At 44.1% G+C, this 24,228-nt stretch overlaps 1 protein-coding gene across 2 annotated transcripts in view; it reads left to right on the forward strand.

The window, feature by feature from the left end:
• The first annotated feature begins 21,284 nt into the window (after positions 1 to 21,284).
• LOC139470725 (RING finger protein 207-like) overlaps positions 21,285 to 24,228 on the forward strand; it is a 38,245-nt gene continuing 35,301 nt past the window's right edge. For both annotated transcript variants that reach the window (XM_071252990.1, XM_071252991.1), the window contains exons 1-3: positions 21,285 to 21,356; positions 22,496 to 22,777; positions 23,389 to 23,500. In XM_071252990.1, coding sequence (XP_071109091.1) covers positions 22,587 to 22,777; positions 23,389 to 23,500 — 303 coding nt within the window. In that variant the 5' untranslated portion in view covers positions 21,285 to 21,356; positions 22,496 to 22,586. The remainder of the gene's footprint in view (positions 21,357 to 22,495; positions 22,778 to 23,388; positions 23,501 to 24,228) is intronic.

A 24,228-nucleotide genomic window follows, 5' to 3' on the forward strand; every position in this document is an offset into this window, starting at 1 on the left:
AGTTTCACACAGACGCGAGGAGAGACACAGGCAGTTTCACATAGACACGTGGAGAGACAGAGGCAGTGTCACACAGACACGAGGAGAGACAGAGGCAGTTTCATACAGACGCGAGGAGAGACACAGGTAGTTTCACATAGACACGTGGAGAGACAGAGGCAGTTTCACACAGACACGAGGAGAGACAGAGGCAGTGTCACACAGACATGTGGAGAGACACAGGCAGTGTTACACAGACACGAGGAGAGACAGAGGCAGTTTCACACAGACACGTGGAGAGACAGAGGCAGTGTCACACAGACACGTGGAGAGACAGAGGCAGTGTTACACAGACACGGGGAGAGACAGAGGCAGTGTCACACAGACACGGGGAGAGACAGAGGCAGTGTCACACAGACATGAGGAGAGACAGAGTTAGTGTCACACAGACGCGAGGAGAGACACAGAGTTAGTTTCACACAGACACGAGGAGAGACACAGAGTTAGTTTCACACAGACACGAGGAGAGACAGAGGCAGTGTCACACAGACACGAGGAGAGACATAGGCAGTTTCACACAGACACGAGGAGAGACAGAGGCAGTTTCAAACAGACACGAGGAGAGACAGAGGCAGTTTCATACAGACACGAGGAGAGACACAGAGTTAGTTTCGCACAGACACGAGGAGACACAGAGTTAGTGTCACACAGACACGAGGAGAGACATTATGACAAAGACACGCGAGACACAGAGACTTTTACATTGTTAGTCACAGATAAATTGTTACAAATGCACAGACACATTTTTACACATATAAGACACACTCATAGACACGTTTAGACACAGTGTTACATATGTATAAGTGAATTGTTAGGCATGTATAAACACATTATTATCATATCATGGGTAGGTTTCGAGGCAGGATAAAGCCAGCGGATAAGAAACGGTATCCGTTGGGATCATATACGTATAAAGATGCAAATATGAAAGGTCAGGTAGGTACTACTTTCAGTGTTTGCAAACATGGCGTCGCCCTTGTCAATCTGGAGACATTACAGGGATACTTGTTATCATTATCAAAACGAAAGTCAGAGATACTGAAAATCAGGAGCAACTGCGACGTAGTTGAGGCATTTGGGGCAACTCTGGAGATAATACACTCTTCAAAAAAGAAACGCATAGTTAAAAAAAGGATATTAATTAAGAGGATGTAAAAGTATCTACACAGAATATGCGTGAACACAATCATATGAAATTAGACACAGTGATCGACAAAAGCATTGTCGTCATTGTCAGCATTAATTCAGTTCAGTCATTGCACATGTGTAGCCACAAGGGGGCGTCATGGTCAGTACCTGGTCACACCACCTCTTGCAGCCGTCACTGCTCGACACCTCCTTGGCACAGATTGCACAAGTCGTCGGCTTTTTTCGTTGGGAATTCTTCGCCATTCCTCCTGTAAGGCGCTGGCGAGTTGTGCCAGTGTGTGGGGACGCTTGTGACGTTGATGGACGCGTCGATCAAGTTCGTCACACAAATGTTCAATCGGGTTGAGATCAGGCGATTTGGACGGCTGTGGATGGACACTGATGTTCTCATTAACAAGGAAATTAACTGTTGCACGTGCTGTGTGGGGCCGAGCGTTGTCATGTTGGAACAGCTCCCTCCCTACGGTTCAAAGTTGCGAGTAGGTGAGGACGCAGAATTTGGTCCATGTATCGGTTTGCTGTAAGATTGCCCTGGACAACCACTAACAGTTACTGTGATCTAGCCGTGAAGGATATGGCTCCCCACACCATGACACTCCCTCAACCAAATCGGTCCACCTGTCGAACGCAGTTCGGCGCAAAACGTTCATGTCGACGTCGGTATACACGTTGTCTTCCATCCCGTCGTTGAAGAAGAAAACATGACTCATCGCTGAACCAAACGCGTCGCCAGTTCCTGAGATCCCATGCCTGTACTCTGTTGCACCACCGGACACGTCCTACACGGTGTAGACGTCGCAAGACAGGTCCAACTTTTGGTCGTCATGCTCGAATTCCCACTTCCCTCAGACGTTTTCTGATGGTTTGGGCGGACGTTCTTCGCATACCAGGCACTTGTCCTGCAGTGTCCGTTGCTGTAGCAAATCGATTCCGAAGGTGATGCAACCGGATGTACCGATCCTGAGCAGGGGTGGTCACTCTTTGTCTTCCACTTCTGGGATGATCTTGAGTCGAATTAGTGCGGGTATATCGATCCCATAGTCGAGATATTGTGCTTTGGTGAACGTTGAAGTGTCTTGCAACGGCAGACTGGGACTCCCCTGCTTCCAAACGTCCAATGGTCATATTTCGGTCAGCTGCAGTTAATCTTTTTCTTTTCGATCTCCGTTCACGTCAGCAAATTCGTAATGAACTGATGAATTTTGTACGGTCTTTTATAGTCGGTGTCTCTACTCTTGTTTCCAACACTTTGCACGTGCATTGTGCTGAAAACTTTTTCTGTAAGCAATTTCCGTGTATCCTTTGCATTTCTGCTGCTAAACGTTTACAAAAAACATTTTGAGATGTGTTTGCGCGCAATGCACAACAAACATGACATGATGAACGGGAATCTAACTAAAGAATTGTCTTTATGACTATTGCTGGGGAAAAAAATCTAATTGGAATTCTCAAAACACCTATGCGTTTCTTTTTTTGAAGAGTGTAATTGCGAAACAATTTAGCGAGGACACTAGCCTACCGGGATCAGGTTCCATATCTGTGCTTGTAAGTCTCAGGCGGTTAAAACAGTTGGACTTGGCCGAAATATGTCTGAATTGTAACCTGGCTTCTTTTTGTCGCCATGTGTACATTTGACCTTGCACTTCGTAACGTAATGACAGGACAGGAAGACTAGAAACAAACGTGACTTCTCATAGACTAGGGTTAGAGTAACTTCCCTTTGATAAAGGACACTCACTCAAGCCGGCGGACCGATAGAATTGTTTGTTTGTTTGTTGTTTAACGCCGCACTCAGCAATATTCCAGCTATATGACGGCGGTCAGTAAATAATCGAGACTGGACCAGACAATCCAATGATTGACATCATGAGCATCGATCCACACAATTGGGATACGATGATATGCATCAACCAAGTCAGCGAGCCTGACCACCCGATACCGTTAGTCCGATGGATGGCCGCGAAAGCCAGGTGGAGACTATATGTAGAGGCAATTGTTATTTTTACCTATTTGTTTCAGTTGGAACTATTTTGACTTTTGACACTGTCCGACTGACAAATCACTGACCTCCTGACGTAATATATATTAATGCGCACATTCCAGGAAAACTTGAGAACAGTTTTTTCGACGACAGAATTTAAGAATGACACTATAAACAAAGAGCCTATCACCTTGGGGTGTGTCTTTGGATGGTCAATATCCTGTATTAGGAACAAACGCTATGTACATGTATTCAGCTCGCCAAGGTACACAAAATACAATGTTTATTCCTATTACAGGATATTTACCATCAAGAACACACTCGCGTGATAACCTCTTTACACACGTTGTTACATATGTACATACACACAAGGACACAGACATATAGCTTTAAATACACACTGTAACATACAATGTCGAACACGTTGTTACATATTCACTCCTAACACATACGATGTACACACAGACGTTGTTACATATACACCCTGTAACACGTACAATGTCGAACACGTTGTTACATATTCACTCCTAACACATACGATGTACACACAGACGTTGTTACATATACACTCTGTGACACATAGAATGTACACTGACGTTGTTACATATACACCCTGTAACACATACGATGTACACTGACGTTGTTACATATACACTCTGTAACACATACAATGAACACTGACGTTGTTACATATACACTCTGTAACACATACAATGTACACTGACGTTGTTACATATACACTATGTAACACATGCGATGTACACACAGACGTTGTTACATATACACTCTGTAACACATACAATGTACACACATATTGTTACATATACACTCTGTAACACATACAATGTACACACATATTGTTACACATACACCCTGTAACACATACAATGTACACTGACGTTGTTACATATACACTCTGTAACACATACAATGTACACTGACGTTGTTACATATACACTCTGTAACACATACAATGTACACACACGTTGCTACGCTATTGTGCCACGCTTTTCGAAATATTTATTTATTTTTATTTTTGTACCATACTTTCACTCATTGACCACATATACCGAATAGGTTTGAAAACTTCTGAATGGTTATGAATGTGTTGTGTTTTACGGCGAACCACAACCTTTAAAATACAATAAAAAAAACTGTGTTAGATTGACAGATGAACAACAGTTTGGAGGGAATCATCGAAGTCAGAGGGAATAGATTTTATCCGCCACGCGACACCGGGTCTATGTTACCTGTATGTACCTATCCCCTTTCACCTGTAATCAGCATCCCTTTCATGTCCCACGCTTCCAACCGGCAGCATGCTGATAGCGGGGGAGGGCCCAGTGGTCAGTTCACGCCCTCCCCTGCCACATCTGTCCTGTACAGGGGAGCGGCTCTTCACAGGAATAAAAATCACATTAATGTTTGTCGAAGTGACAGAATTAAAGGTAATAACTAAATTCCCAGGCTCGGCGTCTTTAGGCGAGGCGTTAATACCATCATCCCATGCATTTGACATCATTCTGCGATAATAAAACTCCACTCCGGATGATAATAAAGTTGCATTAAAATGCAATAAACACGTCTTTCTTGTGTATAGGTTTCACCTACAAGCGCGACGGGACTTGGAATGCAAAGGTTTTGCTGTGCAGGTGGAGGGATTTAACTCTCGAAATTCTCATGTAATATGAAAATATAGACTAATGAGGAGAGGCATCTTATTTGTATACCTGCACACAGTTGGTGAGTAAGTGAGGCCACAGTTTTTGTGCGAGTATGGTCACAATCTGTTTGTTATAAAGGCAGCAGAATGTGTGTAAGTAAGGCCACAGTTTGTGTGTTAGTAAGGCCACAGTTTGTGTGTAAGTAAGGCCACAGTTTGTGTGTAAGTAAGGCCACAGTTTGTGTGTTAGTAAGGCCACAGTTTGTGTGTTAGTAAGGCCACAGTTTGTGTGTTAGTAAGGCCACAGTTTGTGTGTTAGTAAGGCCACAGTTTGTGTGTTAGTAAGGCCACAGTTTGTGTGTTAGTAAGGCCACAGTTTGTGTGTAAGTAAGGCCACAGTTTGTGTGTAAGTAAGGCCACAGTTTGTGTGTAAGTAAGGCCACAGTTTGTGTGTAAGTAAGGCCACAGTTTGTGTGTTAGTAAGACCACAGTGTATGTGTTACTAAGGTCACAGTTTTTGTTAGTCAGACCACAGTCTGTGTTTGTCAGACCACAGTTTTGCCAATTCATCAAACCTTTCGTAATTGTTTCCCAAACATTTTTTGCGATGGTGTGTTTTCTCGTGTCAATACCACACTTCTGTGACAATAACCACGCCTAATAAACTGCCTGAGATCATCTTGTTCTGAATCTAACCCCGCTGGTATTATGTTTAAAGGATGTGAAAGATGCAACGTATAGCCTCCTTGTACCCTATACAGATGTGTCCAGCCCGTCTTTGGTTTCCCTGCTCCAGACAGTATGTACTCCTTGTATGCCGTATAGATGTGTCCAGCCCGTCTTTGGTTTCCCTGCTCCAGACAGTATGTACTCCTTGTATGCCATATACATGTGTCCAGCCCGTCTTTGGTTTCCCTGCTCCAGACAGTATGTACTCCTTGTATCCCGTATAGATGTGTCCAGCCCGTCTTTGGTTTCCCTGCTCCAGACAGTATGTACTCCTTGTATGCCATATACATGTGTCCAGCCCGTCTTTGGTTTCCCTGCTCCAGACAGTATGTACTCCTTGTATCCCGTATAGATGTGTCCAGCCCGTCTTTGGTTTCCCTGCTCCAGACAGTATGTACTCCTTGTATCCCGTATAGATGTGTCCAGGCCGTCTTTGGTTTCCTTGCTCCAGACAGTATGTACTCCTTGTATCCCGTATAGATGTGTCCAGCCCGTCTTTGGTGTTCCTACCCCAGACAGTATGTACTCCTTGTATCCCGTATAAATGTGACCAGCCCGTCTTTGGTTTCCCTGCTCCAGACAGTATGTACTCCTTGTATCCCGTATAGATGTGTCCAGTCCGTCTTTGGTTTCCTTGCTCCAGACAGTATGTACTCCTTGTATGCCGTATAGATGTGTCCAGCCCGTCTTTGGTTTCCCTGCTCCAGACAGTATGTACTCCTTGTATCCCGTATAGATGTGTCCATGCCGTCTTTGGTTTCCCTACCCCAGACAGTATGTACTCCTTGTATCCCTCATAGATGTTTCCAGCCCGTCTTTGGTTTCCCTGCTCCAGACAGTATGTACTCCTTGTATCCCTCATAGATGTGTCCAGTCCGTCTTTGGTTTCCCTGCTCCAGACAGTATGTACTCCTTGTATCCCGTATAGATGTGTCCAGGCCGTCTTTGGTTTACCTGCTCCAGACAGTATGTACTCCTTGTATCCCGTATAGATGTGTCCAGGCCGTCTTTGGTTTCCCTGCTCCAGACAGTATGTACTCCTTGTATCCCGTATAGATGTGTCCAGCCCGTCTTTGGTGTTCCTACCCCAGACAGTATGTACTCCTTGTATCCCGTATAGATGTGTCCAGCCCGTCTTTGGTTTCGCTGCTCCAGACAGTATGTACTCCTTGTATCCCGTATAAATGTGTCCAGTCCGTCTTTGGTTTCCCAGCTCCAGACAGTATGTACTCCTTGTATGCCGTATAAATGTGACCAGCCCGTCTTTGGTTTCCCTGCTCCAGACAGTATGTACTCCTTGTATCCCGTATAGATGTTTCCAGGCCGTCTTTGGTTTTCCTGCTCCAGACAGTATGTACTCCTTGTATCCCGTATAGATGTGTCCAGTCCGTCTTTGGTTTCCCTGCTCCAGACGGTATGTACTCCTTGTATCCCGTATAGATGTGTCCAGCCCATCTTTGGTGTTCCTACCCCAGACAGTATGTACTCCTTGTATCCCGTATAGATGTGTCCAGGCCGTCTTTGGTTTCCCTGCTCCAGACAGTATGTACTCCTTGTATCCCTCATAGATGTGTCCAGTCCGTCTTTGGTTTCCCTGCTCCAGACAGTATGTACTCCTTGTATGCCGTATAGATGTGTCCAGGCCGTCTTTGGTTTCCCTGCTCCAGACAGTATGTACTCCTTGTATCCCGTATAGATGTATCCATGCCGTCTTTGGTTTCCCTGCTCCAGACAGTATGTACTCCTTGTATCCCGTATAGATGTGTCCAGTCCGTCTTTGGTTTCCCTGCTCCAGACAGTATGTACTCCTTGTATCCCGTATAGATGTGTCCAGCCCATCTTTGGTTTCCCTGCTCCAGACAGTATGTACTCCTTGTATCCCGTATAGATGTGTCCAGCCCGTCTTTGGTTTCCCTGCTCCAGACAGTATGTACTCCTTGTATGCCGTATAGATGTGTCCAGCCCGTCTTTGGTTTCCCTGCTCCAGACAGTATGTACTCCTTGTATCCCGTATAGATGTGTCCAGTCCGTCTTTGGTTTCCCTGCTCCAGACAGTATGTACTCTTTGTATCCCGTATAGATGTGTCCAGCCCATCTTTGGTTTCCCTGCTCCAGACAGTATGTACTCCTTGTATCCCGTATAGATGTGTCCAGGCCGTCTTTGGTTTCCCTGCTCCAGACAGTATGTACTCCTTGTATGCCGTATAGATGTGTCCAGCCCGTCTTTGGTTTCCCTGCTCCAGACAGTATGTACTCCTTGTATCCCGTATAGATGTGTCCAGTCCGTCTTTGGTTTCCCTGCTCCAGACAGTATGTACTCCTTGTATCCCGAATAGATGTGTCCAGCCCGTCTTTGGTTTCCCTGCTCCAGACAGTATGTACTCCTTGTATCCCGAATAGATGTGTCCAGGCCGTCTTTGGTTTCCCTGCTCCAGACAGTATGTACTCCTTGTATCCCGTATAGATGTGTCCAGCCCGTCTTTGGTTTCCCTGCTCCAGACAGTATGTACTCCTTGTATCCCGTATAGATGTGTCCAGCCCGTCTTTGGTTTTCCTGCTTCAGACAGTATGTACTCCTTGTATCCCGTATAGATGTGTCCAGCCCATCTTTGGTTTCCCTACCCCAGACAGTATGTACTCCTTGTATCCCGTATAGATGTGTCCAGCCCGTCTTTGGTTTTCCTGCTTCAGACAGTATGTACTCCTTGTATCCCGTATAGATGTGTCCAGCCCGTCTTTGGTTTTCCTGCGTCAGACAGTATGTACTCCTTGTATCCCGTATAGATGTGTCCAGCCCGTCTTTGGTGTTCCTACCCCAGACAGTATGTACTCCTTGTATCCCGTATAGATGTGTCCAGCCCGTCTTTGGTTTTGCTGCTCCAGACAGTATGTACTCCTTGTATCCCGTATAAATGTGTCCAGTCCGTCTTTGGTTTCCCAGCTCCAGACAGTATGTACTCCTTGTATGCCGTATAAATGTGACCAGCCCGTCTTTGGTTTCCCTGCTCCAGACAGTATGTACTCCTTGTATCCCGTATAGATGTTTCCAGGCCGTCTTTGGTTTTCCTGCTCCAGACAGTATGTACTCCTTGTATCCCGTATAGATGTGTCCAGCCCGTCTTTGGTTTCCCTGCTCCAGACAGTATGTACTCCTTGTATCCCGAATAGATGTGTCCAGCCCGTCTTTGGTTTCCCTGCTCCAGACAGTATGTACTCCTTGTATCCCGAATAGATGTGTCCAGGCCGTCTTTGGTTTCCCTGCTCCAGACAGTATGTACTCCTTGTATCCCGTATAGATGTGTCCAGCCCGTCTTTGGTTTCCCTGCTCCAGACAGTATGTACTCCTTGTATCCCGTATAAATGTGTCCAGCCCGTCTTTGGTTTTCCTGCTTCAGACAGTATGTACTCCTTGTATCCCGTATAGATGTGTCCAGCCCATCTTTGGTTTCCCTACCCCAGACAGTATGTACTCCTTGTATCCCGTATAGATGTGTCCAGCCCGTCTTTGGTTTTCCTGCTTCAGACAGTATGTACTCCTTGTATCCCGTATAGATGTGTCCAGCCCGTCTTTGGTTTTCCTGCGTCAGACAGTATGTACTCCTTGTATCCCGTATAGATGTGTCCAGCCCGTCTTTGGTGTTCCTACCCCAGACAGTATGTACTCCTTGTATCCCGTATAGATGTGTCCAGCCCGTCTTTGGTTTTGCTGCTCCAGACAGTATGTACTCCTTGTATCCCGTATAAATGTGTCCAGTCCGTCTTTGGTTTCCCAGCTCCAGACAGTATGTACTCCTTGTATGCCGTATAAATGTGACCAGCCCGTCTTTGGTTTCCCTGCTCCAGACAGTATGTACTCCTTGTATCCCGTATAGATGTTTCCAGGCCGTCTTTGGTTTTCCTGCTCCAGACAGTATGTACTCCTTGTATCCCGTATAGATGTGTCCAGCCCGTCTTTGGTTTCCCTGCTCCAGACAGTATGTACTCCTTGTATCCCGTATAGATGTGTCCATGCCGTCTTTGGTTTCCCTACCCCAGACAGTATGTACTCCTTGTATCCCTCATAGATGTTTCCAGCCCGTCTTTGGTTTCCCTGCTCCAGACAGTATGTACTCCTTGTATCCCTCATAGATGTGTCCAGTCCGTCTTTGGTTTCCCTGCTCCAGACAGTATGTACTCCTTGTATGCCGTATAGATGTGTCCAGGCCGTCTTTGGTTTCCCTGCTCCAGACAGTATGTACTCCTTGTATCCCGTATAGATGTATCCATGCCGTCTTTGGTTTCCCTGCTCCAGACAGTATGTACTCCTTGTATCCCGTATAAATGTGTCCAGTCCGTCTTTGGTTTCCCAGCTCCAGACAGTATGTACTCCTTGTATGCCGTATAGATGTGTCCAGCCCGTCTTTGGTTTCCCTGCTCCAGACAGTATGTACTCCTTGTATCCCGTATAAATGTGTCCAGCCCATCTTTGGTTTCCCTGCTCCAGACAGTATGTACTCCTTGTATCCCTCATAGATGTGTCCAGTCCGTCTTTGGTTTCCCTGCTCCAGACAGTATGTACTCCTTGTATCCCGTATAGATGTGTCCAGCCCGTCTTTGGTTTCCCTGCTCCAGACAGTATGTACTCCTTGTATCCCGTATAAATGTGTCCAGTCCGTCTTTGGTTTCCCTGCTCCAGACAGTATGTACTCCTTGTATGCCGTATAGATGTGTCCAGCCCATCTTTGGTTTCCCTGCTCCAGACAGTATGTACTCCTTGTATCCCGTATAAATGTGTCCAGTCCGTCTTTGGTTTCCCTGCTCCAGACAGTATGTACTCCTTGTATGCCGTATAGATGTGTCCAGCCCGTCTTTGGTTTCCCTGCTCCAGACAGTATGTACTCCTTGTATCCCGTATAAATGTGTCCAGCCCATCTTTGGTTTCCCTGCTCCAGACAGTATGTACTCCTTGTATCCCTCATAGATGTGTCCAGTCCGTCTTTGGTTTCCCTGCTCCAGACAGTATGTACTCCTTGTATCCCGTATAGATGTGTCCAGCCCGTCTTTGGTTTCCCTGCTCCAGACAGTATGTACTCCTTGTATCCCGTATAAATGTGTCCAGCCCATCTTTGGTTTCCCTGCTCCAGACAGTATGTACTCCTTGTATCCCGTATAAATGTGTCCAGTCCGTCTTTGGTTTCCCAGCTCCAGACAGTATGTACTCCTTGTATGCCGTATAAATGTGACCAGCCCGTCTTTGGTTTCCCTGCTCCAGACAGTATGTACTCCTTGTATGCCGTAAAGATGTTTCCAGGCCGTCTTTGGTTTCCCTGCTCCAGACAGTATGTACTCCTTGTATCCCGTATAAATGTGTCCAGTCCGTCTTTGGTTTCCCAGCTCCAGACAGTATGTACTCCTTGTATGCCGTATAGATGTGTCCAGCCCGTCTTTGGTTTCCCTGCTCCAGACAGTATGTACTCCTTGTATCCCGTATAAATGTGTCCAGCCCATCTTTGGTTTCCCTGCTCCAGACAGTATGTACTCCTTGTATCCCGTATAGATGTGTCCAGTCCGTCTTTGGTTTCCCTGCTCCAGACAGTATGTACTCCTTGTATCCCGTATAGATGTGTCCAGCCCGTCTTTGGTTTCCCTGCTCCAGACAGTATGTACTCCTTGTATCCCGTATAAATGTGTCCAGCCCATCTTTGGTTTCCCTGCTCCAGACAGTATGTACTCCTTGTATCCCGTATAAATGTGTCCAGTCCGTCTTTGGTTTCCCAGCTCCAGACAGTATGTACTCCTTGTATGCCGTATAAATGTGACCAGCCCGTCTTTGGTTTCCCTGCTCCAGACAGTATGTACTCCTTGTATGCCGTAAAGATGTTTCCAGGCCGTCTTTGGTTTCCCTGCTCCAGACAGTATGTACTCCTTGTATCCCGTATAGATGTGTCCAGTCCGTCTTTGGTTTCCCTGCTCCAGACAGTATGTACTCCTTGTATCCCGTATAGATGTGTCCAGCCCGTCTTTGGTTTCCCTGCTCCAGACAGTATGTACTCCTTGTATCCCGTATAAATGTGTCCAGCCCGTCTTTGGTTTTCCTGCTTCAGACAGTATGTACTCCTTGTATCCCGTATAGATGTGTCCAGCCCATCTTTGGTTTCCCTACCCCAGACAGTATGTACTCCTTGTATCCCGTATAGATGTGTCCAGCCCGTCTTTGGTTTTCCTGCTTCAGACAGTATGTACTCCTTGTATCCCGTATAGATGTGTCCAGCCCGTCTTTGGTTTTCCTGCGTCAGACAGTATGTACTCCTTGTATCCCGTATAGATGTGTCCAGCCCGTCTTTGGTGTTCCTACCCCAGACAGTATGTACTCCTTGTATCCCGTATAGATGTGTCCAGCCCGTCTTTGGTTTTCCTGCTCCAGACAGTATGTACTCCTTGTATCCCGTATAAATGTGTCCAGTCCGTCTTTGGTTTCCCAGCTCCAGACAGTATGTACTCCTTGTATGCCGTATAAATGTGACCAGCCCGTCTTTGGTTTCCCTGCTCCAGACAGTATGTACTCCTTGTATCCCGTATAGATGTTTCCAGGCCGTCTTTGGTTTTCCTGCTCCAGACAGTATGTACTCCTTGTATCCCGTATAGATGTGTCCAGCCCGTCTTTGGTTTCCCTGCTCCAGACAGTATGTACTCCTTGTATCCCGTATAGATGTGTCCATGCCGTCTTTGGTTTCCCTACCCCAGACAGTATGTACTCCTTGTATCCCTCATAGATGTTTCCAGCCCGTCTTTGGTTTCCCTGCTCCAGACAGTATGTACTCCTTGTATCCCTCATAGATGTGTCCAGTCCGTCTTTGGTTTCCCTGCTCCAGACAGTATGTACTCCTTGTATCCCGTATAGATGTATCCATGCCGTCTTTGGTTTCCCTGCTCCAGACAGTATGTACTCCTTGTATCCCGTATAGATGTGTCCAGCCCGTCTTTGGTTTCCCTGCTTCAGACAGTATGTACTCCTTGTATCCCGTATAGATGTGTCCAGCCCATCTTTGGTTTCCCTGCTCCAGACAGTATGTACTCCTTGTATCCCGTATAAATGTGTCCAGTCCGTCTTTGGTTTCCCAGCTCCAGACAGTATGTACTCCTTGTATCCCGTATAGATGTGTCCAGCCCGTCTTTGGTTTCCCTGCTCCAGACAGTATGTACTCCTTGTATCCCGTATAAATGTGTCCAGCCCATCTTTGGTTTCCCTGCTCCAGACAGTATGTACTCCTTGTATCCCTCATAGATGTGTCCAGTCCGTCTTTGGTTTCCCTGCTCCAGACAGTATGTACTCCTTGTATCCCGTATAGATGTGTCCAGCCCGTCTTTGGTTTCCCTGCTCCAGACAGTATGTACTCCTTGTATCCCGTATAAATGTGTCCAGTCCGTCTTTGGTTTCCCTGCTCCAGACAGTATGTACTCCTTGTATGCCGTATAGATGTGTCCAGCCCATCTTTGGTTTCCCTGCTCCAGACAGTATGTACTCCTTGTATCCCGTATAAATGTGTCCAGTCCGTCTTTGGTTTCCCTGCTCCAGACAGTATGTACTCCTTGTATGCCGTATAGATGTGTCCAGCCCGTCTTTGGTTTCCCTGCTCCAGACAGTATGTACTCCTTGTATCCCGTATAAATGTGTCCAGCCCATCTTTGGTTTCCCTGCTCCAGACAGTATGTACTCCTTGTATCCCTCATAGATGTGTCCAGTCCGTCCTTGGTTTCCCTGCTCCAGACAGTATGTACTCCTTGTATCCCGTATAGATGTGTCCAGCCCGTCTTTGGTTTCCCTGCTCCAGACAGTATGTACTCCTTGTATCCCGTATAAATGTGTCCAGCCCATCTTTGGTTTCCCTGCTCCAGACAGTATGTACTCCTTGTATCCCGTATAAATGTGTCCAGTCCGTCTTTGGTTTCCCAGCTCCAGACAGTATGTACTCCTTGTATGCCGTATAAATGTGACCAGCCCGTCTTTGGTTTCCCTGCTCCAGACAGTATGTACTCCTTGTATGCCGTAAAGATGTTTCCAGGCCGTCTTTGGTTTCCCTGCTCCAGACAGTATGTACTCCTTGTATCCCGTATAAATGTGTCCAGTCCGTCTTTGGTTTCCCAGCTCCAGACAGTATGTACTCCTTGTATGCCGTATAGATGTGTCCAGCCCGTCTTTGGTTTCCCTGCTCCAGACAGCATGTACTCCTTGTATCCCGTATAAATGTGTCCAGCCCATCTTTGGTTTCCCTGCTCCAGACAGTATGTACTCCTTGTATCCCGTATAGATGTGTCCAGTCCGTCTTTGGTTTCCCTGCTCCAGACAGTATGTACTCCTTGTATCCCGTATAGATGTGTCCAGCCCGTCTTTGGTTTCCCTGCTCCAGACAGTATGTACTCCTTGTATCCCGTATAAATGTGTCCAGCCCATCTTTGGTTTCCCTGCTCCAGACAGTATGTACTCCTTGTATCCCGTATAAATGTGTCCAGTCCGTCTTTGGTTTCCCAGCTCCAGACAGTATGTACTCCTTGTATGCCGTATAAATGTGACCAGCCCGTCTTTGGTTTCCCTGCTCCAGACAGTATGTACTCCTTGTATCCCGTAAAGATGTTTCCAGGCCGTCTTTGGTTTCCCTGCTCCAGACAGTATGTACTCCTTGTATCCCGTATAGATGTGTCCAGTCCGTCTTTGGTTTCCCTGCTCCAGACAGTATGTACTCCTTGTATCCCGTATAGATGTGTCCAGCCCATCTTTGGTTTCCCTGCTCCAGACAGTATGTACTCCTTGTATCCCGTATAGATGTGTCCAGGCCGTCTTTGGTTTTCCTGCTTCAGACAGTATGTACTCCTTGTATCCCGTATAGATGTGTCCAGCCCGTCTTTGGTTTTCCTGCTTCAGACAGTATGTACTCCTTGTATCCCGTATAGATGTGTCCAGCCCGTCTTTGGTTTCCCAGCTCCAGACAGTATGTACTCCTTGTATCCCGTATAGATGTGTCCAGCCCATCTTTAGTTTCCCTGCTCCAGACAGTATGTACTCCTTGTATCCCGAATAGATGTGTCCAGGCCGTCTTTGGTTTCCCAGCTCCAGACAGTATGTACTCCTTGTATGCCGTATAGATGTGTCCAGCCCGTCTTTGGTTTCCCTGCTCCAGACAGTATGTACTCCTTGTATCCCGTATAAATGTGTCCAGCCCGTCTTTGGTTTCCCTGCTCCAGACAGTATGTACTCCTTGTATCCCGTATAGATGTGTCCAGCCCATCTTTGGTTTCCCTACCCCAGACAGTATGTACTCCTTGTATCCCGTATAGATGTGTCCAGCCCGTCTTTGGTTTTCCTGCTTCAGACAGTATGTACTCCTTGTATCCCGTATAGATGTGTCCAGCCCGTCTTTGGTTTTCCTGCGTCAGACAGTATGTACTCCTTGTATCCCGTATAGATGTGTCCAGCCCGTCTTTGGTGTTCCTACCCCAGACAGTATGTACTCCTTGTATCCCGTATAGATGTGTCCAGCCCGTCTTTGGTTTTGCTGCTCCAGACAGTATGTACTCCTTGTATCCCGTATAAATGTGTCCAGTCCGTCTTTGGTTTCCCAGCTCCAGACAGTATGTACTCCTTGTATGCCGTATAAATGTGACCAGCCCGTCTTTGGTTTCCCTGCTCCAGACAGTATGTACTCCTTGTATCCCGTATAGATGTTTCCAGGCCGTCTTTGGTTTTCCTGCTCCAGACAGTATGTACTCCTTGTATCCCGTATAGATGTGTCCATGCCGTCTTTGGTTTCCCTACCCCAGACAGTATGTACTCCTTGTATCCCTCATAGATGTTTCCAGCCCGTCTTTGGTTTCCCTGCTCCAGACAGTATGTACTCCTTGTATCCCTCATAGATGTGTCCAGTCCGTCTTTGGTTTCCCTGCTCCAGACAGTATGTACTCCTTGTATGCCGTATAGATGTGTCCAGGCCGTCTTTGGTTTCCCTGCTCCAGACAGTATGTACTCCTTGTATCCCGTATAGATGTATCCATGCCGTCTTTGGTTTCCCTGCTCCAGACAGTATGTACTCCTTGTATCCCGTATAGATGTGTCCAGCCCGTCTTTGGTTTCCCTGCTTCAGACAGTATGTACTCCTTGTATCCCGTATAGATGTGTCCAGCCCATCTTTGGTTTCCCTGCTCCAGACAGTATGTACTCCTTGTATCCCGTATAAATGTGTCCAGTCCGTCTTTGGTTTCCCTGCTCCAGACAGTATGTACTCCTTGTATGCCGTATAGATGTGTCCAGCCCGTCTTTGGTTTCCCTGCTCCAGACAGTATGTACTCCTTGTATCCCGTATAAATGTGTCCAGCCCATCTTTGGTTTCCCTGCTCCAGACAGTATGTACTCCTTGTATCCCTCATAGATGTGTCCAGTCCGTCTTTGGTTTCCCTGCTCCAGACAGTATGTACTCCTTGTATCCCGTATAGATGTGTCCAGCCCGTCTTTGGTTTCCCTGCTCCAGACAGTATGTACTCCTTGTATCCCGTATAAATGTGTCCAGTCCGTCTTTGGTTTCCCTGCTCCAGACAGTATGTACTCCTTGTATGCCGTATAGATGTGTCCAGCCCATCTTTGGTTTCCCTGCTCCAGACAGTATGTACTCCTTGTATCCCGTATAAATGTGTCCAGTCCGTCTTTGGTTTCCCTGCTCCAGACAGTATGTACTCCTTGTATGCCGTATAGATGTGTCCAGCCCGTCTTTGGTTTCCCTGCTCCAGACAGTATGTACTCCTTGTATCCCGTATAAATGTGTCCAGCCCATCTTTGGTTTCCCTGCTCCAGACAGTATGTACTCCTTGTATCCCTCATAGATGTGTCCAGTCCGTCTTTGGTTTCCCTGCTCCAGACAGTATGTACTCCTTGTATGCCGTATAGATGTGTCCAGCCCGTCTTTGGTTTCCCTGCTCCAGACAGTATGTACTCCTTGTATCCCGTATAAATGTGTCCAGCCCATCTTTGGTTTCCCTGCTCCAGACAGTATGTACTCCTTGTATCCCGTATAAATGTGTCCAGTCCGTCTTTGGTTTCCCAGCTCCAGACAGTATGTACTCCTTGTATGCCGTATAAATGTGACCAGCCCGTCTTTGGTTTCCCTGCTCCAGACAGTATGTACTCCTTGTATGCCGTAAAGATGTTTCCAGGCCGTCTTTGGTTTCCCTGCTCCAGACAGTATGTACTCCTTGTATCCCGTATAAATGTGTCCAGTCCGTCTTTGGTTTCCCAGCTCCAGACAGTATGTACTCCTTGTATGCCGTATAGATGTGTCCAGCCCGTCTTTGGTTTCCCTGCTCCAGACAGTATGTACTCCTTGTATCCCGTATAAATGTGTCCAGCCCATCTTTGGTTTCCCTGCTCCAGACAGTATGTACTCCTTGTATCCCGTATAGATGTGTCCAGTCCGTCTTTGGTTTCCCTGCTCCAGACAGTATGTACTCCTTGTATCCCGTATAGATGTGTCCAGCCCGTCTTTGGTTTCCCTGCTCCAGACAGTATGTACTCCTTGTATCCCGTATAAATGTGTCCAGCTCATCTTTGGTTTCCCTGCTCCAGACAGTATGTACTCCTTGTATCCCGTATAAATGTGTCCAGTCCGTCTTTGGTTTCCCAGCTCCAGACAGTATGTACTCCTTGTATGCCGTATAAATGTGACCAGCCCGTCTTTGGTTTCCCTGCTCCAGACAGTATGTACTCCTTGTATGCCGTAAAGATGTTTCCAGGCCGTCTTTGGTTTCCCTGCTCCAGACAGTATGTACTCCTTGTATCCCGTATAGATGTGTCCAGTCCGTCTTTGGTTTCCCTGCTCCAGACAGTATGTACTCCTTGTATCCCGTATAGATGTGTCCAGCCCATCTTTGGTTTCCCTGCTCCAGACAGTATGTACTCCTTGTATCCCGTATAGATGTGTCCAGGCCGTCTTTGGTTTTCCTGCTTCAGACAGTATGTACTCCTTGTATCCCGTATAGATGTGTCCAGCCCGTCTTTGGTTTTCCTGCTTCAGACAGTATGTACTCCTTGTATCCCGTATAGATGTGTCCAGCCCGTCTTTGGTTTCCCTGCTTCAGACAGTATGTACTCCTTGTATCCCGTATAGATGTGTCCAGCCCGTCTTTGGTTTTCCTACCCCAGACAGTATGTACTCCTTGTACCTGGTAAAGATATGTCCAGCCCGACTTTGGTTTCCCTGATTTCTTCATAGCTGACGATAGGAAGCTTTTTTCAAATCCTAGTTATTGTGTTCGTTCACGAACAGAAGCCTACATGACCAAACGCCGCCGTTGGAGTTACACATTTCAGAAGTGAAATCAGGCGCCTGAAATAGCCAGCATGTTTACTATCATGTTACTCGGAAAGCGTCGACATAAGTGATGAGATTTTTCTAAGTAAATATTGACAAAACTGCTGATGAGTGTTGAGATAAACAATCGCATGTCGGTGTGTCGCCCTAGACATAAGAGGTCTACCTAGACACATACACAAGATCTAGCCAAATGTACAGCAGTATCTATTTATGTATTAATTGTAATTTTATCATCATTGCTTTTGTTATTAATATTATTATCATCTTTGTCATTATCATTATTATAATGATTATTATTGTTGTTGCATGTTTATGTTTTACGATAGTATTACTCCTTCCTTTAAAATCGTCGACGTCATTTTCATCTTCAGAGACCTTTTCTTTCTCTCGTATGTACACATACACGGAAATAATTGTACCCAGCTATTAGGCTATAAGATCTTACTTCTAAAGACCCGTGGAAATCCGGGTTAGAATTGATCTTCAGCGAGCCATGCTTGTCGAAAGAGGCAAGTATAACAGGTTCAGATGGCGAGGCTCTGTGACTTGGGCCATGCATGTCATCTATCCCAGCTGCGTAGATCGATGCTCATGATGTCAATAATTGGATTGTCTGATCCGGGCTCGATTATTTACAGACCTCTGCCATATAGGTGGAATATTGCTGAGTGCGGCGTTAAACAACAATAAAAACACTTCCCCGGGAGTTACATGAACTACTTCCTATGGTGTAACGTTGAAAGCTAGGTACGGGCCTAAGATACGGTGGTTTAATACGTTGATGTTAACAGATATTTATAGATGTTACACAACACTACACGATATACAGAGGATATCATGTTTCTCTCATCGAGTGACGGGGGGAAAGGAGATATCCTTTTCCCCGTCACGAGATGAGAGAAACATGATACTTCACGAGACACATAGAATATCCTATTTATTATATACTTTTTGTGTAGTTTTCTGCCAGGCTTGTTTTTAATTACAAATGTAAACCCAACCTAAAACCAGGGACGTTTCACCACCCAATGCAATTGCAATTTAAAAATTACTTCCGGTTTTTTTAAGTCTTAAAAGATAATAAACAAAAGTACCAAAATATATTTAGTTCGTTATCATACATTTGGATATGATTATCTACAAATCAACTTTAAATGAATATTCTTGAAAGCTATGAGACCTCTGTTTTGAAAGCGAAGGAATACGCGTTGGTCGAGTAAAAAAAAATGGCTGGTCGAGTAAGTCAAATGAGAACATTTACCGTTTATAATGAAACATTTTCGAGAGAATAAGAAACGGCAAGAAGCGATATTAACTCCATAAAATGACCATCTGTCATTATTTTGCTTTGTCATTGTTGAACTAACGTAAAAAAAAGACGTCAACTGTTTGTGTACGGGCAAGACACTTATGTTAAAGGGAGACAATTATGGGGGAAGTATAACGATAGTTCCGTCAAAGTGTCACGTTCCCTGCAGTGAAATATCAAGTGTTAAGTTCACTGCAATGAAAATATCACTTTTCTCAACTTCAGAAAACTCAATCTTTCACAGTGAAGTATATAATAAATATGTAGAGGATATTCATGTGTCGAGTAAGGTATCATGTTTCTCTCATCGAGTGACGGGGGGAAAGGAGATGTTTTCATGAGTGGCGCAGCCACGAGTGAAAATATCTACTTTCCCCCCGTTTCTCGATGAGAGAAACATGATGCTTCGCGAGACACATGGAATATCTTATTTATTATATACTTTTTTGTGTAGTTATCTTCCGGAAAATAAAATTATTTCATTAAAAATGTAAAACATTGAAACGTAAATTCTCCCTACCTAACACACAGGGCGGTTCACCAACCCATGCGACTCAAAAAGTAGTTTCGTGTTTGAATATCATTAAAAAATATAAACAAAAGTAACCAAAGATATTTAGGGTCACGAAAAATTTGTATCATACATATAGATATGATTATATACAAAATCTACTTTAACACAAAATATTCTTCAAAACTACGAGACCGCGAATGAATACACGCTGGTCAAGTAACAATAATGCCGATTTGTGAAAAGAACAGTCTCGATTGACGATTGAAATGAGAAATTTACAGTTTATAACGAAACATTTTCATTAGAATAACAAACAGCATGAAGCTATATCAACTCCATAAATGACCATATTTCATTATATTGCCTTGTCAATGTGGAACTAACGTAAAATGTAAGTCAACAGTTTGAGTACGGGCGAGACACTTACGATAAAGGGAGACAATTTGAGGGTCGCTCTTGTATGACTATAGTTCCGTCAGAGTGTTATGTTCACTGCAGTGAAATGTCAAGTGTTATGTTCGCCGCAATGAAAATATCACTTTTCTCAGGACCATGTAACTAATAATAACAATTTAAAAAACTCGCAAAGAAAATCATAGACGAGGCCTTGGCCTCGTCTGCGAGGTTTTTTTTTATTACTATTATTAGTTACATGTTGTTAGGCTCAATGAATACTCCAAAAAATAAAGTTATGTAAAAGTTTAAACGAATATATTTCTATAAATGAACATCGAGTATTAACGAAATTCTCAAACCTATCAGATGCTACTAATAAACACAGTGTTTTCACAAAGAATGCCATATGAAAAAAATGAGTCTTTGAACACTCTCAAATATACACTTTATACGAAAAGCTAAGTAAATCAGCCCTAAACAACTGTTTGATACATGGTGGTTCTGTTAGGGACCGACCATTCTTTGTGTGTAAAAAACTGGAAGGTTTTATCCTCAGTTTGTACACACAAAAACTTGTTCGTTGGAAGAGATGTCCTAAGCTTCTGTTTTGAATATAATATGTTGTTTGGCTTCTTTCACAGACAAATATTGCGAGTTTTAAAGCGGTTCATTACGTCCCCGTGTTTTCACATGAACCGTTCACATTAGTACATTACATGAGCAACATTTGGTAGTAGGTCTATGTTTTAATGGGGGCTTAGTTGTCGAAAATATCTATATTTTACTGACGCTTCGTACGATTGAAACGACTTGTGATCACTCCACTTATGAGAAGGTTTGATATTGCCACGATGAATACAGTGCTAACTGACATCAATGGTTATATATGCATACAGAACAGGTGGTGCAAATTGGAAAGGCTTTTATCTATCTCATATGTTACATTCCAAATCCGCATGTGTACATTCCTGTTCCATGTTTTTACACACTCCGGGTTGAAGTGTTATTGTATATTTGATACTTCCATGTATGTCAATAATACACAAATGAAAATACACTAGTATCGTTTGGCTGATGTAAAGCCTTATCACTAACCGTAATGATACACGCGGTATTTTTATTCATTGGCCGGAAAAAAAATGTTATGTTTTTAACCAAATATGAGTCATCCAAGATGGCGGCGCCCATGAAAGGAAGTAGGCGAATCCCATCCTCACTATGACCCCAAAACGAATGCTTCGGTACCTGCCAGTCATTGTTTTTTAAAAGAAATTGGAGGCAACCGCGCTTAGATTTTACATATGATTGTCATTTATATAGATTAGATATGATGTTGCTAAGCTGTTTGTGGTGAAACAATCTTTGTAATTCGAGATGTCATTCATTGATGAAAATATCCCAAATATGTCAAAACAAACCTTGGATTGATTCTCTTGTCTGTCCTACTGTTGAAAGAGCATTGCCTTTGCCTACTTTGGCATGTTCAATTATTTCATTTGGATTTATTTTCTCAGTTACTCAATTCACAGATAGGCCTAAACGATATTAAATTTCCCTGATAGACACAATGACGGACAGGGTTCTCGTCGGTCAACGGAGAGGCGATAAGCAAAAGGGCATTCGATAATAGACACAGCAATATCAAAAGTTTCATTCCAAAGGAAACAGCCAGATGTACATCTATACCTTGCTTGTATTTAGAAGTAATATTATTGTGAAAGATGAAATAAGTTTGTGATGAATCATAAAGATGAACTAATATATGATATGAAACTTGAACAGATATGAAACATGTACAGATACAAAGCATTCATGCTCAAATTACAACACTGATAAGCATTAGGTTGTTATAATGTCTCCCCTGGATGACTGGGATTGTTGCTCATGCTGTCACTCCTGGTTTCCTTCCCAGAACTCATTTGTCTCCAAGGCCCTGCAAGATGGCTGAACTAATGCTGCATATAACAATACCTCTCTCACTAAACTTGTCCTCACTGTCATGACTATTAGTTATGATTAGCATAAAATATTTGTATCAAGTATTTTGCCTACTACATGATATATCTACTGTTCACACTATCAACCACTGCATTGTTTATATATAAGCTACTGTGTTGTGTAGCTGTGGTATTGCTGAAGTACCAGTGAATGATATTCTCTTCAGCATGTTCATTTTACAAGCTCTCAATATGCTGATGTCTGGCATAGTGGGTCAGATGTTACAAACAGTGATGACAAAGAGGCACCTCTTTGAATCGTTTCTATTTTCAAATTTTGCGATACTGAGAATCTCTTTTCAATTTAAGTAATAACTTGTAACTATGGTCACAAATCTCTCATTTTAATCACTGATTTAAAGGTTGTTTGGATTTCTTTTCAGATTGTGAGGAAAAGACCTTTTAGAGGTTGACCTGCAACCTCAGGTTTTCCCAGGTTGGTTCAGCCAATGACATAGATTGACTGTGATAACCATGTCCGGGGAAATTTTTCAACCAATGGAAAGCCTTGAAGATACCGACGTGGCCAAAAGGAACCCCCTGCTGTGCTACCTGTGCAATGAACAATATGATGACCCCTGTATACTCTCGTGCTTCCACAGCTTCTGTATGCGCTGTTTGCGGGGCCGAGCAGCGGACTCACAGATGCTGTGTCCTCTTTGTGGGTAAGTCACAGATGTATTTGTGGTGACATTAAAAATCTGCCACTTAGTTTCCACTGCTCTTACATGTCTTTCCAACATAGATAGAGAATCTCACCCTTGTGTCCTTTGATATCAAATATATCAACAAGTGTTGATATATTTTATATCAAAAGACACAACGGTTAGATTTTATCTATCATCCAACATCATTCTTCCAAACTTTTCAGGTTGTAGACATTAAAAGCAGTGTCTTAAGTGTAAAAAGTACTGCTAACAGCTTCAGTAGCAGAGCCATTAGTGATGTCATTTGATTGTGACAACATGGTAACCAATGATGTCACACTGGTCTGCAAATCATTGTGATGCACCCAAGTGATTTCTCCTGTGGGAGCCAGTTTTGGATGATAAAATATTGCTTCCTCATTTTTATTAACCTGACATGCTTGAAGATCTGAGATTGGTATTGTTGTGCTTAAAACTTGTTTAAGGAACATTTGATGATTTCTTTTTTATTGATTATGTTCCAGCTAATTTCTTTAATAATAACAATATAACCATAAATATATTTGTTTAAAGTAACTATCAATATTCATGATAATGTAACCATGGTAACCAGAACATTTTTTTCCCAGGGCAACCACACCTTTAAAAGAAGGAAACTCATTACCTCCCCCTGATCCCCTGCTGAAGTTCATGGTTGAATCATCCCTGGACGAGAAAGCATCATGTGCCAACTGTGATAAAGTTTGTATGATTAATAATTGCTCTATGTGAAAATCAAGGTGTTTTTATTTCCTAATCAACTAGTTTACTGCAAGTAAAATAAAATTTTGCTTAACTTTTCCTTCAAATGTTAAGATTTCCATGCATCAAATATTCATCATGCTGAATAATTATGGTAACATCCACAAATCTGAAAGCATGTTAGGTTTATCTACACTGTAAATGCAAAGGTTTGAGTTTTCCATACCTCTCTTTCACTAGTGCATGTATTCATCAGCAACAAGTCATACATGACTTCACTCTGGAATGCTAGGACTATTTTGTGACTTGTCTGCTTTCTTGACAACTGAATTGCATGGCTGTGGGATTCCAGATAAGAATCATTAAGAATATGTCACCATGCCGAATGTCAGGTCTAACAAATATGGAACATTGTATTTATCAGTAAATTTACCATCACACAACTGTTCTGTTGACTGTAGGACTATAACCCTGTGTATTCTGTACCCTCACACAACTGTTGTGTTGACTGTAACCCCATGCATTCTGTACTATCACACAACTGTTCTGTTGACTGCAGGACTGTAACCCCGTGTATTCTGTACCATCACACAGCTGTTGTGTTGACTGCAGGACTGTAACCCCATGTATTCTGTACCATCACACAACTATTGTGTTGACTGCAGGACTGTAACCCCGTGTATTCTGAACCATCACACAACTGTTGTGGTGACTGCAGGACTGTAACC

The sequence above is a fragment of the Haliotis cracherodii genome, unplaced genomic scaffold (genome assembly GCF_022045235.1).
Source record: "Haliotis cracherodii isolate W230 unplaced genomic scaffold, xgHalCrac1.p SCAF_21, whole genome shotgun sequence".
Lineage (NCBI taxonomy): Eukaryota > Metazoa > Mollusca > Gastropoda > Lepetellida > Haliotidae > Haliotis > Haliotis cracherodii.